Below are 13434 nucleotides of genomic sequence, written 5' to 3'. Positions count from 1 at the left end.
GCTCAGAAATTCTTGAGGGAGTAGGAAGAGATCAACGGAAGCGTACGAAGCTTGATCACCTAGCGTTGTGTCTTTAAAAAATTGAGGTAAAAAATTCAGCTGGCTTTTGTCTGAATGGTAGCTAATTTATTTAGAACAAAAGGCACATTCCTTGCATTGTCACTGATTTTTCTTAAGCGGAACCGTCAACTGCGTTTAATTGCATAAAGATACATAGGAACGGAATGAGAGTTGAAACAGCTCTTTTACAGCGCTTTAAATGGACATGGTACTTCATATATATCCTCACAGTAATGTATACCAGATGAAAAGATGCTGTGGAATTTGTGTAGTAAAGGTAAAAGCTCATATATCTGCCTGTTCTAATGGATGAGAACCAAAACAGAAAAATCCTATAAGGCAAAAATAAAAACAAAACCCAGCATAGTTCTTAAAATTATGTTTCCCTTGCTGTAAAGTGCACCAAGAAATAATGAGCACAGGACTTGCCCAGTCCGTGAGCTATTAGGGGTAGTCCAGAAATGGGATGGAGCAAAAATAAGCCTCCCGACAGCTTCTGTAACTGTCTCGCGCTAACGTCGAAGGAATTTCATCTCCCTTCGGGCTTGCAGTTTAGCTGGACCTTCTGGTGTTGCAATGTCCCTTGGTAGCTCCTGTGCAGCTTGTGTGGGCAGCGCTTTATTCCTTGCTTTCTTCAGCCTTTTTTCCCCTATATTTTACTATCCATGTAAATGAGGCGAACTGATTCGTGCACCGTGAACTGTTCAGTGAATGCCTCTGGAGATGTTGTCAAGGAGTGGGGCATGCCCAGCAGGAGCCTTCTAGGTATGTTCGGGGTCTATGCAGCCAGTAGGTATTTCTAACTCACATGTGCAGGCTGGTGTCAGATGTTGACAGGCTGCAGATCTTGATCTTTCTCATTGCAGAATCCTTTGCTCTTGGTTTGCCGGTCAGCTAGTGAATTTAGGTCCCTGTTTGTAGAAGTACAACTGTAAGAAATTAGAAACGGAATCCGCTGGTGTTATTCCTGTGTAAATCTGACTTTGTGTCATCTCCATGCAGGGATGGTTTGGCCTCCAGGTCTTGCCAGAGATGTGGGGTTAGGTGACAGCCCCAAAGCTAGCACTGTGAATGGAGATTTCATTCTGCACTATGTAAGGAAAAGTTACTTTAGTCCTTATTTAAAAGGAAATCTGTCTGTAACATCTTCAGATGACTAATTTCCCTCTATATGCCTCTTTTCTGGGGGACAACAGCAAGTTATTTGCTGTTAATATCTGCTAAACTCTTAAAAATATATATTTCTAGAAAAGGAAAGATCTTTCTAACTGTATCTATCTCAGTTGGATACAGTTTCTATGTGGTTCATTCTTTTTAGTTATGCTTACTATAGCTCTTCTTCTGGGGACTTGTCATTGCTGTGAACCTCTAATGGGCCTTGCAAAAAGAATAGTGTAGCTGAGTCCACCTTGACCCCTCCCAACCACTGCACTCTATTTGCTACAGCAGTTCCAGTTGAGGAAGGAGCTTCAGAATACGGGCTCCCAACAGAGACCAGAAGCCTGAGTTACGATTTATGTGTTTACTGCGATGCTGACATTTCTTCAGAGTTGAGCAGTAAATGATAGAACAAATTTAAACGCTTTTTGCAGCTTGCCAGTATGTTGTTGTTGATCTAACCTACCATTTTTTAACATGATCCAACAAGTAGCTTTTAACAAGTACCCTCCGATGACTCCCATTTCGGGAGCTTGTGAGACTCCAGAGAGCTACTGCAGAAGCTCTAGTTCATGGTGGTATACATATGAGACCTACTTATCTGTTATGGTTGCAGATAGCTGATGCTCATGTACTCCTGCTCATTGTAAAGTACTGCTTGCCTCTCTTGGGGGGACCCTCTTTCCTGCCCCACTTTGGTCTAATGGTCTCTTGACTTTAAACTTAACTATTTTCTCTTGATGCAACTGAAGTTAAATAAGGCTGTGCAGGAACTTTTAATATGAAGGACTGAAACATCTCTGTGAAGGTCCTTTTGGTCTACTGAGTTGTTTTTTCATGTGCTGCCAAAATCTGATCCCACTTCTTGACCTTTAATATACACTGAGAGAGAAGATTAGGATGTTTCTAATCAGCTGAATCTTCTCTCTGGGAGAGCTATTAAATTCTGACTCGCTCAGCTTTATCTGTGCCAGGTTTACCAGCCCTCCATGTTTCTGGTTTTCTTATCAGCTGGGGTCAGAGTTTGGTCACCTCGAAGGTTCTTGTTCAATTGGGGGAATTTTTTGGTATTCTTCTGTAGGAGTTAAGACATCAGTGAGCGACTGTGCTTTGAGACACACGATTTCATAGGCTTTAGTGTGGCAGATCTTATTCAGTGAAATAAGGCCTTTTTTGGTGCAGGATTATTGCTAGGAGTTTCTCAGTAATCCCATATGCCTTTTCATTAGTAAATCTTTGTCACAGCTCTTGGGGAACAAAGCTGGGTTGTTTTGAGGGACTAAGTCAGGTGCCTCATCGACCCAAATTTGCAGTTCCACGAAAATAGCAGATTTATTGGCAATAAGTTGGTAATGATTATTGAGTTTCTTTCCATTGTTTTGATGAGGATTTAAATAGGACTGCACAGTCTGTGGTAAGTACCAGCCCAGTGGTACAAGCAAGCAGTTTAATGCCTAAGTTGCAACTAGTCTTTGTAAAGCAGAGCCCACTTGAATTGAATCTCTTCCCCAGTCATTTCAGCCATCAGCTACACCGTTGTTCCAGTTGGAGCATCAGAAAACGTATCACTGAAAGGAGTATGGACAACAGATTGCATCTGGGGGCTTTATGCCCTCCTGAAGAGTTTTGTTGATGTAAGAAAGGACTGAGCTGATACTGTCTTAAATCCACTTTGGTTCCAGCGGCTCCTGTTCCCTAGGTGTGGGCCACCTATCTGTAGGTGTCCCTGCCCCTCTCTCATATTCTTGAACGCTTGCATAGCGTAGACCAAGTCCCCGAATATCTGGCAGACAGCTAAAGCCTGTATGAGTACGTAGGAAGGAGGGGAAGTCATTGGCCGAAGCTGGATGTCTTGTTCCCATCCAAAAGCTTATTGTTATCCTGTGGGCCCTGGTCTACGTTACTGAGCTTGCAGAGAAATCTGCTCATAATTTTTTTTTTTTTCCTCATAAGCCCTTTCTTGTCGAGCAGGATTTTGACAAAGCTTAGTTTAGGCACTGGAGAATCCCCAGTTAAGCCCAGTTATACCAGGCCTTCTCAGATCTTTCTTTGGAAGGAACAGGGAAGAGGAAATACTTTCCATTTCATAGAAGCGTGGACAAACAGTGTTACTTCAGACAGTGAAAAAAAGCAGCAGACAGAATAATAGCACTGAATTCTGCTAGCCAAAAGCATGCGCTCCTCTTTATTCAATGATTCCTGGAACACAGTGTTCTTATTGTATTCCTCTTGCTTTCTGTCTGGGCCCTGAGTCGGGCTTGGAGAGGCACTGACGCACTCTGCGTAGCGCGTGTCCTTGTCCTCCCTACTCTTTTGTTGCCTGGCCTGAGAGCTTGGCCTGCTCATAGTCCGACTGAAATGCTTGTGATTTTGGACATTAAAACGGCATCAAATGCATCTCGGAAACGGACCCGCTCCTTCACGTGACATTAGGTAAATGTGCTTTCTTGAAAACCTGGATCCCGTTAGAAAGGTTCCCGCTGTCTGGAAAACAAAGTACTTGCTTGCCTGGTTTAGTCATTAAGTAAATTTGTGGTTTAGTTGAGATGAAAAATAATGAAGAAAAGCTGTTGAAATCCCAGGATTAATTTGATAGTTTGCAGGCGGTGGTGTTTTTTTTAAGTGGAGCTGTTGCCTTCTTTAGGTTATAAGCAGACCCAGGTATAAACCTGGGCTTCCCCTTTTCCTTTGAGCCTCAGAGGTGACCATTTGGAAGTAATTTGTTTCACGAAGGCCCTTTCAGGCCTCGCTGAGCTGCTGGACCAGATGGGGGGATGCTCTGGGGTGGAAGCCATGCCGTGTGGGTGTCTGTGAAGCCTGCCCAAGGCTGAAGGTCTGGGAGATGCTTTCAGCTGTTTATTCTGTCTGCAGAGGAAGTCTCCTCCTCTGAAATCAGGGTGCGGGGAGTGGAGGAATGGCTGCTCTGCTCACTTGGCATAGTCTGGAAGGCTTTGAACATTGGAGGGGTTTGGTGGGGTTTTTAAATCTGCACCGTGACGGTTGCACATTGCTCTCTGTTGCCTGTTCTGGGAAGAAATGTTTGCTGTGCGACTCCTTTACGGCTCCCAACTGCCTGGCCTGCGTTCCTGGGGAAGAGAAACCCCTGGGCAGATGCGTGGGATCCCCTGCAGAGCCCCCCCATGACTCCCTGCGGGGGGTTTCTTGTCTCTGCCCACCTTGAGTTACCAGAGCATCTGGGAGAATCACCGGGAGCTGGCAGCGCTCTCTGAAATGGCTGGTGTGTTTGTTCACCCACTTAAACACATAGATATCATTTGCCATCTTAAATATAAATGTAATTTCACCATGAGAAGCCAGTCAGCGAAGGAGAAATGTTTCCTCTATCCAGCTATTGCAGAATTTTCCTCAGCTCTTGGTTCAAGTTGGGGGAAAGGAGATCGTGCTGAATTATCTGCTTTCTGTGCCTGTGTTGGCTTTTGAGGCAACTTTTTCTGGCAACTTAGGTGTATATGTTCAGCACATCCCAGTCTCAGCTCAAATCTGTCCCTTCCCATACAGTATTAAGGATGCCAATGCTCCTATGGAGTATTGTCTGATAAAGGCCACGGCATGGAGATGAGTGTTGCTTATGGGTGGGAGCGATATAGCCTGGACAGCCGCGGCACGCAGTAACTTCTTAAGTTACTGCAAAGGCCCTTCTGAAGGACTGATGGAGCCAGGCTGCTCCAAAGCAGTGAGACTCTTTCAAAGGACATATTGCCTGATTTTCACAATGGACCAGATTAAATGAATGTAGGCAAATAATTGTCCTGTATACTTCATAGAAAACTTGCCTGTCAAACGTCAACCTTTCATAGTGCACTAGGATTTGTATTAATCCTTTCACAGAGGCCCAGTTTTTAGAAAAGCTATGTGATGGTGTAAGTTGACTCACATGTTGAAATGAGCCTAAGCAGATAACCATTACTATTTGAAAGATAACAGGACAAAATGTTCTGCTATTTTCGCTTTATTCCAGGAAGATGATTTAAGCAGTCCTAGTAACTGATGTGCAGACAGTGTATTGCCCGTAATTTGGCTTACATTTTCATTCATTTCTTGTATATTGAATTATTAAACAAATGAGGTGTCTGATCTGATTCAAGGGAAAATGTGCATTGTTTTTAGGAAGGACTTGACTTCTTATTTTGTGGCAGCATAACTGTGGTTTTTTACAGTTTTGATTTAAAACTGTAACTGTAAACAGAATAAAGAATTCCACTGGGGTGAGTAAGGCTGTGCACAGGCTCACCTCTGTCAAGACGAAGTCGTTGGTGGGCTTATTTGTAGAAGCATGGCCAGATGAAATCTGGAGGGACTTATTCTCCAGTTTCCTCGGAGCGTCGTAGTCACGTCCTGGTGTCTGAAGGCCTTTTTTAAGAAAGTTATAGTGGTGATATGTCAATACGGCCCAAGTATTTAGTCCGTCAAGACTTTTATTTGCCTGGTTAAGGTTGGACATTAAGTGGTTTGATATCAGTGATGCTATCTGTGGTTATGTATTTATGCCGTAGTGTGGGACCATCATTACTGAAGACTGGATTCAAGGAGCAGTGGTCAAATGGAAGATTCCTCAAAGGGGAGAATCACTGGAATGGTTCTGAGCTGTTTCAGATTTTCTTTCCTGTATTTCAGCTTTCTGCGTAGATTCTTAGAAAATCTAGGTCATTTTTCTCACCTATCCTTCTGTATCCTGTAATCCAAATTACTGGGGTGAATGGATGCATCTTCTGTAACCTTAGTCCCGAGAAGCAGTATGTCCTTGGTAAATGCATAGGAGTTAAAAATTGGAAACTCAGATTGGTGGATCCTGTGTTTAGCACTTTAATGCTTAGCAATAATTACTGAAGCTCCCCATAAAATAATCTCAGCATACTCCTCAAATGGAATTGAATGTCTTAGAATATAAGAGGAGAAGAACCCTTATCTGTACTTTTATTTAAGTTTTTATTTATTTCAATTCTTCCTCCAGTGTGGGAGGATGAATAAGCATGGAAAAAGATGCAGATTTGCAAAGGCAAGGAGTGCTAGAGTATCTTTTTTATTTTTTTTTGCTTCAGCTTTTAGAAGCCAGACTGTAATCATAAATTCCCTGATAGCTGGAGCATGCAGAAGTCATCTTTAAGCCTACAAGTGACAAGCTGCTGTTGCTTTTCAAACTTTAGATTTCATTTTTTGTAAGACACAACTTTGATCTGGTTTCTTTGTAATGCTCTGCAGAACACTTGGGCTGCTGTGCTCAGACTGCAGAGCTCCAAGTTAACTTTCTTGGAGAGAGCCATCTGGAGACCTCAAAGAACAGATTAACTTGTCCAGAATTGATGTGATCTTTGAAGAAGTTGCCCTTGCCTAGAACACATGTGATTAGCTTGACATTGACAGTGATAAAGTCAAAATGCACAGCAGTGTCTGACTACCCAGAGTAATTGGGAAGAGTTGTTAGAGGAACAACCCTGAGGATTTGCAATCAAATTATGAGCTAAATCCCCAATGGTAACCTCTTAACTGGACTCTTTGAGTCTTTAGTGCAGGTTAAATCCAGGCAGGAGTAAAGATTTTTAGCTTTGCTTCTTTGTAGACATTTCATTCTTCGCTCCAAAACATACCGGTGATGATCTATTGGAGAATGCTGTGAGCACTTTGGGATATTTCTAATAGTTTTGTACCCAGTTTATTGCAACCTTTGGTGGTGGTTGATGGTACCATGGACTGGAAACTGAAAATTTCTGATCAGTTGGTAGATTAAGGTAATCATTTTAACTCGGACGTCCCCGTAGATATTATTCTAATCTCTTGTGTAAAGGTGACCTTGCCGCTTGGACGTTGTTGTCAGCTAATTGACGGCATGTGCTATTTAAATATGCTTAGGGGATTTGCTTCAGATCACACATCATAAGCTAACACGTGCACTTTTTAATTTGATTGACTGGCTGTGATAATGAAATGTAGTATTGCACAGGGGATGTGACAGTTACCCACTTGTTGGGAGGTGTAAATATAGCAAGTAAGAGAGCTCTGCTTGAATGTGTTTTGCCAACCAGAGAGTCAGCAAGCTATTGTTTTGAAATCTCGGGGAGGTCAACGTAACTTGTTCAATGGAAAAGTTAATTTTTTTCACAGTGAAAAACTGGTAAATGTTAAAATAATTAGAGGGAAGGATCTCTCAGCATTAGACTGCATCCTCCCAGTCACGAAGGCAAAATGACCAGAGAAACCCAAGTTAAGTGTAATGCTTATGCTGGTTTTCTCCTGCAAGTGTAGTTCTGGATAGAGTAATCTTCTTTAAAAACACAGGACTTTAAAAGCTTAAACTAGGTTGTCAGAAGTTGGTGTGAAAAAGCAGGGTGGGAGCCCAGAGGATCAGTAACTGGATTTCACTTAATTGCTGCACTTCACTGGTCCTATGGTCTCTGGACCCTGCTTTAAGGACACCTCACCTTGACCTCCACCCACCAAAAGGGAAAAGTAGGAATCGTCTCCTGCCATGAGGCTTCCTCATTGCTGCAGAGGAAGGAGGGTATCTCAGCGGCTAGACCTGCCGCAAGCTTCTTGCTTGCTGTGGTGAGAGTTTAGGGTGTCCTTCCCTGGGGCGTACCCCAGTCCCCACTTCTCATGCTGTTCATAGCTTGCCAGGGCAACTCGTGAGGTTTGGGTGTCTGTCAGCTGCCTTGTGGCTCAAGCTGTCTAGAAAATGGAATTTCCCTCGTGTTAAAAAAGAGCTGCTCACCCAAATAACCAAAAATTCGGAGTATGTCATGGGAGGAAATACTCTAAAAGCGCTATTTAGGGCAAACCTAAGCAGAATGCTTTGGCTTTTTGTGGTTGTCAGCTTTATGAACCGTTATCCCATGGGTTTACTAATCTAGTTTCTCAAAACAGCTACTACTTTGATTGCACAGGAATTTGGAGGTGCCTAGCCATCCTGCCAGGGAGTTTGGAGATGAACTTCTCTGAGTCAACCAAGTGGGGAATCTTGACAAGAGGAGGATTGCCAGCTTACCTGGTTTCTGTCACAATCACCATGTTCAATTATTTGAGTCAACGTTTTCTTCCAGAAGAGGGTTCTATCATAAAAATTCAGCTCTAGAGCCAGAGAAGATGGTAACAATGATACAGATTCATCCAATCAGCTTTCCTGTTGGAGTAGGAGCTGCTACAGCAGCACTGCAGCTGCCAGCAGACTTAGGAAGACCATATTGCACTGGCCTACAGTTAGAAGATTGTTCAGCTTGTTCTCTACAATGCCAGTTTAAATTCTACAGAATTTAAGTGTTTAGAGGTCTTTTATCTCTAAGGAAGTTTCCTACTTGCTTTAGGTTTTTATTTCCATGCTTAATTAGAAATACCAGTGAAGAAGATAAGGGAGCTGTTGAGAAGTGAAGGGAGCGCCATGTGGGTTTGGCATTGTGGACAGGAGCTGTGAAACCTTTTGTGCAGTGTGGATGGTGGTGATGATAGAATTCTTTCCCAGGGAGCCCTACCTTTCTTCTCAGAGCCAAGAGTAGTGTGTCTGGCAGAAATTTGGCACTTTGCCTCTTTGATTTTAATCTGAAGTAGCCATCAGTGTGGAACTGTGTGAAGGAAACTCAGGATCCTGGGCTGGAATGGGAAAGGATGCTTTCAGGGAATCACAGTGCAGTGGGAATTCTGGCTAGTCTGCGTCTTCTCTCCTCTTGCCCTGGCTTCTCTTCTCTCGTACGTTGAAGCTCCAAGATCTGACGTTGTTTGTGCCATTCTGGGTGTAAGGAGTGGGAAATTAAGCTTCGTGCGGGGGGGGGGGGGGAAATATAGCTAAGAAAACATGCAAAATAAGCTTTGAGCAGGTAGAAGGAAACCCTAAGGAGATGTTTCCTGCAACCATTTTGGCCCTTGTCAGTATTATCAGACTCAACAGTGATCAGTGGAGGGCCTTATCCAAAGTAAAGGCAGCTGGTCAAACTGACTTCGGTCACTATAATCCTTATTACGCTTGTTCCATACGTGGTTGTTTTGAGGGTTGAGCAGCTGAGATCCACAGAGAAACGCTACTTTATTTTTGTGCTATACCCATGTGAAATGTTCCATGTTCGTTTCAAAAACATACACTGCCCTAGAGGTATGAAAGAAATTCCGGAAGTCTGCAGGAATTTGTATGAAGTCTAACTTTAACGGCTCACCTTTCCTTTTATTGACCTCATCCCCGCGTAGAGCTTGGTATGTGAGGTTTTCAGCTGACATTTCAAATCGCTCCGCATGTCTCTGTATCCCTTTTACAGCAGCCTCCCCGCCCAGATCAGAAGTGACCGTTTTTTTGCTAGACTCCACGTTCCTTTAATGTTTTCTTTCTAATAGATGTTGAAAGCGTTCTTCAGAGGCACAGCACAAAACATTCACATAGTGATATGAGCCAGCTGAAGAGAGTTGTCAGGGAGAGGGAACGTTAAGAGAAGGATTGAATACAGATGGATTCCTCAAAAGTAATGTAACCTGTTATGATTGCTTTGAAATCCTATACCCTTTCCATGTACTTATGCTTACCAAAAGTTTACATTTGCATTGATGTATTAGAGGCAGAGCTAAAATGTAAGTAATCCCTGTTGTATACATGCTTAAGTGTGTAATTTTAGCTAAATACAACAGTTGGGACCAAACTCTTTCCTGTATTCTCGGAGGGAAGTTCACAGCCACGTACGGTTCAGTAGGGGGGTTCTTGCGTCTCAAATGCTCTGGAAAGGAGAGGAGCCCTACGGCACCCATCTGGTCGGTGTTACCCAGCGAATTCCTTTCACCGTCTCAGATTCATACCCAATGAGCTCTTAAAATGCTCTGCAACGGTGGCGTGGGGAAAGGGCTGCTTATTTTTTCCCTATGTCAGAACCACTTGTCTCTCAGTTCTACTTTGGGTGGTTTCCTAGCGAAAAACACAGGGGCATGGCTCTGATCCCCCCCCTCCACCCCGACTGGTCTTGTGCACACGTGCGTCCGATCTTCTGCACCAGAGGTTTTCAAGCTAGGGGGAGAAAGAGAGGAGGGAACGGAAGGCTACAAGACCTGACAAGCAAAAGTCCTGATGACTTCTGTAAAACAGGTCACTTCGTCTTCAGGACCCAAAGTTGGGGAAAGCCGCCATGATGTTTCAGAGCTCGGCGTGTGGCAGAATGGGAAATCATCCCTGTATGAAGCACTGACTTTCACCTGGGGGACCTCAGCTGGAGCCGCTACTTCCATGCAGATGAGACGCCGGTTCCCTTGATTTGCTAAAAAGTGCCGGTGCTGCTGAGCTCGGAAGCATGCCCTCGCTCTTTCCCTGCTGACTAAAAATCCTGCAAGGTTTTGTTTACTTCTTGAAACCCGGTACATAGGAAGCATTGCCATATCAGCAGGGCTAAATCCGGGGAGATGGGAGATGTTTTCCTTCTCTTCTACATGATCAGCTGATAAAAATGAGAAATTGATGAGTCTGTGCATTTTCTTCGGTATGTTGTAGTCATCTGCTGTGCTTTATTAATATCCTGCTAGAATAACCCACTCCGCTTCCAGAGAGGCCTGGCAAAAGGTCCACTAGAAGGTGGTGTTACATTTTAATTGGGTTATCCAAAAAGCATCCTCTCTTTGCCCGCAGGGAAGGCCTGACCTATCCATCATTTGCACCTCAATTTAAGAGGCTGTATCTGCCTCCATCATGCAACTGTCATATCAAATTTGACAGGAAGGCTATACTGCACAGCGCTCCTTTAATATTCAGAACTGACCATTATGCAAGGGAAGAAGTGGAGAATGGGTGGTGGTAAGATTTTGGCTTATTATACCTCGCTTTTTAGGGGAAACTTGTTCAAATTATTTCCAGCCTTAAACATTTACCCTAGAAATCTGTTCTGAAATCTAAGGGAGCATAGAAATGAGGATCTTCCACCGCACGTTTAAAGTGACAGTCGGAAAGTTTGTATGCTAGAAGATATCCCTGGTAAGAGTTTTTAACTGGTCAAAGCTGTATCACGCTGGACAGTGGAAAAACTTCACAAGACGCCCTTCACTTATGACAGTAGTGCAGAACGTCAGGTGACTCAGGGTTGGATGCTCTTTACATCACCCTTGCACTACGCTGAGCTCAATCACACGAGCAGAAATAGCTTGACGTTTCTGTTGTTTTGGGGCAAGTGAAGTATTAGTTTTCTCTTTGTCAGAATAAAAGTGTGCATTTGTTTCTAACTGACCCCCTCATGAACCTAAAGCAACGTGATTTTTCATGGTGACCTGTGAGCACACTGCCTTCTCTTTAGTATCCATGACCCCTTGTAGTACAAGGAAAATAGTTTGTTGCGGTTTCTAGAAGCGTAAAGGCATGGGGAGTAGGAACTACGCAAGTAGATTATTAGCTGAGGGCTATAGCCTTGTTTAATTTGTTTTTTAAAATACTTTGCTAAACTTCATCCTTGGACGCCTAGTTCCATTTTATTAACAGATTCTGTAAACCTTTACTTTAAATGGTTGTCTGCTAATTCCAGCTTGTGTAGTGGCTAATGTGAGGAGACCGGCAGGTATTATCAACGGATGATTATCCTGGGTTCATACTCTTTAAAAATATGTGGAAACTGCCAGCTTTTCCCTTTGCTGGTGTCGTGCCCTCTTCCGCATCTCCAGTCCTTCTGTCTGCATGTTTCTCTTGCTTTTCCTCTCCTCTTGTCTAAGCGTAAACTCATCAGGGACTGGTTTTTAGGTGGGACTTTGACCACCGCACTAGAGCGAGAAAAGCTTCTCAGAGGAGAGCCAAGGAGCGGGAATCACAGGATGTGTCCTCATTGGAGGTGTGTTTAGCCAAGTTCCATTACAAGCCATATAAGCTAGGTGCCGGTTTCTGCATTAATAAATAGAAGATGACGCTGGTGAGCTTCATGATCTGAATTTAAACAGGACTCTGATTTTCAGAGCTGGTAACAGACCTTGAAGAACACATCAACTCATCAACTTTAAGATGTCTTACAAGTGCGGATGGCTGCTTTTAATTTCTTTTGTGCTGTTCTTCATGCAGAGAGGTAGTCAGGGAGCGCGGGGACTTAAATGGCGCTGTGTTACTGTGCCAGTGTGAACCTTTCAGCTTGTTCATCTTTCTGGCAAATTACAAAATGACTTGTACTAACAATAAGACGAAGGCGACTGTATGGTGTGAGTGTCCTGCGGTGTAACAGAGTCGGAGGCATGTTGGTAGCAGTCGCTTTTCTATGCCAGTGGTAGTGCCAGCATTAAGGAGCTACTTGCCCACTTGTTTCAGGAGCTTCTTCACTGTTAATCCAGGTCTCCTTCTATGCAAGGAACTGTCTCCCCAAGTTAACTCATGCAGGTGGCCTCTCTTCCTGCTGTTTTCTTTAAGAGAAGAAGATTGACCTGCTTGCTTATTTACTTGAATAACCTGCCTGCAAGGCAAGGTGTGTGGTTGTGCACGAAGTAACCGTCACAGATCCATGGCCAGATTGTCTGCTGGGAAAAGCTGTGCAATTAGACGGTTTTTGCTGATGGAATTTGCAAGTGTTTGATGTACCCAAGTGTGACAATTGAGGTCTACTTTAGGTTCTTGGCTGTAAACAACAACCATTTCTCCCTTTACCTCCCTCGATTGGCAGGTGTATTGGAGTGGGGTGAAAAGGGATAAAAAAAAAAAAAAAAAAAGCATGGAATAGATGAGCTGTGCTACACATCCATCACAATCAGAGAAGTAGAACAAAGCCTGTTTTGACCGAGAAAGATGCTGTCTCATTATCTAGATACTGCTTTTAGATGTCCTGCCTTGCTCATAAAATGACAATGCCAAGCACTTAGCCAAGATACAGTAAGTTGTGCATGTGAATTGGACTTCTTCCATACAGGTTGCACTCTCTCTTTCCTCAACTCTATCAATATCATCTTCATTACTCCATGAATCCCCTTTTACTTCCAGTTATGAGTAAACCTGTTCATGGTTCTACCAAAGCAACTTAATATGAACATAGTCATAGGACAGAGTCCTTCTGCCCAGTGATGCAGATGCTTACCGGTGGCTGTAAGGTCAAGGTCGTCTCCTTTTAATTTGACTCTGTTTCATTTTTCTTCCAGGCATGGGTCATGGAGAGAGCCCGTTAACCCTTACTATGTCAACACGGGATATGCCCTGGCACCAGCCACCAGTGCCAATGACAGCGAGCAGCAGAGCATGTCCAGTGATGCAGATACAATGTCACTGACAGACAGCAGCGTGTAAGTAAC

General features: G+C 43.6%; 1 protein-coding gene across 3 annotated transcripts in view; it reads left to right on the top strand.

The window, feature by feature from the left end:
* Window positions 1–13434, top strand: part of AXIN1 (axin 1) — an 88250-nt gene that overhangs the window by 33890 nt on the left and 40926 nt on the right. For all 3 annotated transcript variants that reach the window (XM_068908507.1, XM_068908508.1, XM_068908506.1), the window contains exon 3: window positions 13285–13425. In XM_068908507.1, coding sequence (XP_068764608.1) covers window positions 13285–13425 — 141 coding nt within the window. The remainder of the gene's footprint in view (window positions 1–13284; window positions 13426–13434) is intronic.

Source organism: Struthio camelus, chromosome 15 (genome assembly GCF_040807025.1).
Source record: "Struthio camelus isolate bStrCam1 chromosome 15, bStrCam1.hap1, whole genome shotgun sequence".
NCBI classification, from domain to species: domain Eukaryota; kingdom Metazoa; phylum Chordata; class Aves; order Struthioniformes; family Struthionidae; genus Struthio; species Struthio camelus.
Note: the sequence above shows the minus strand (reverse complement) of the source record. Positions and strands in the feature narration are given on the sequence as shown.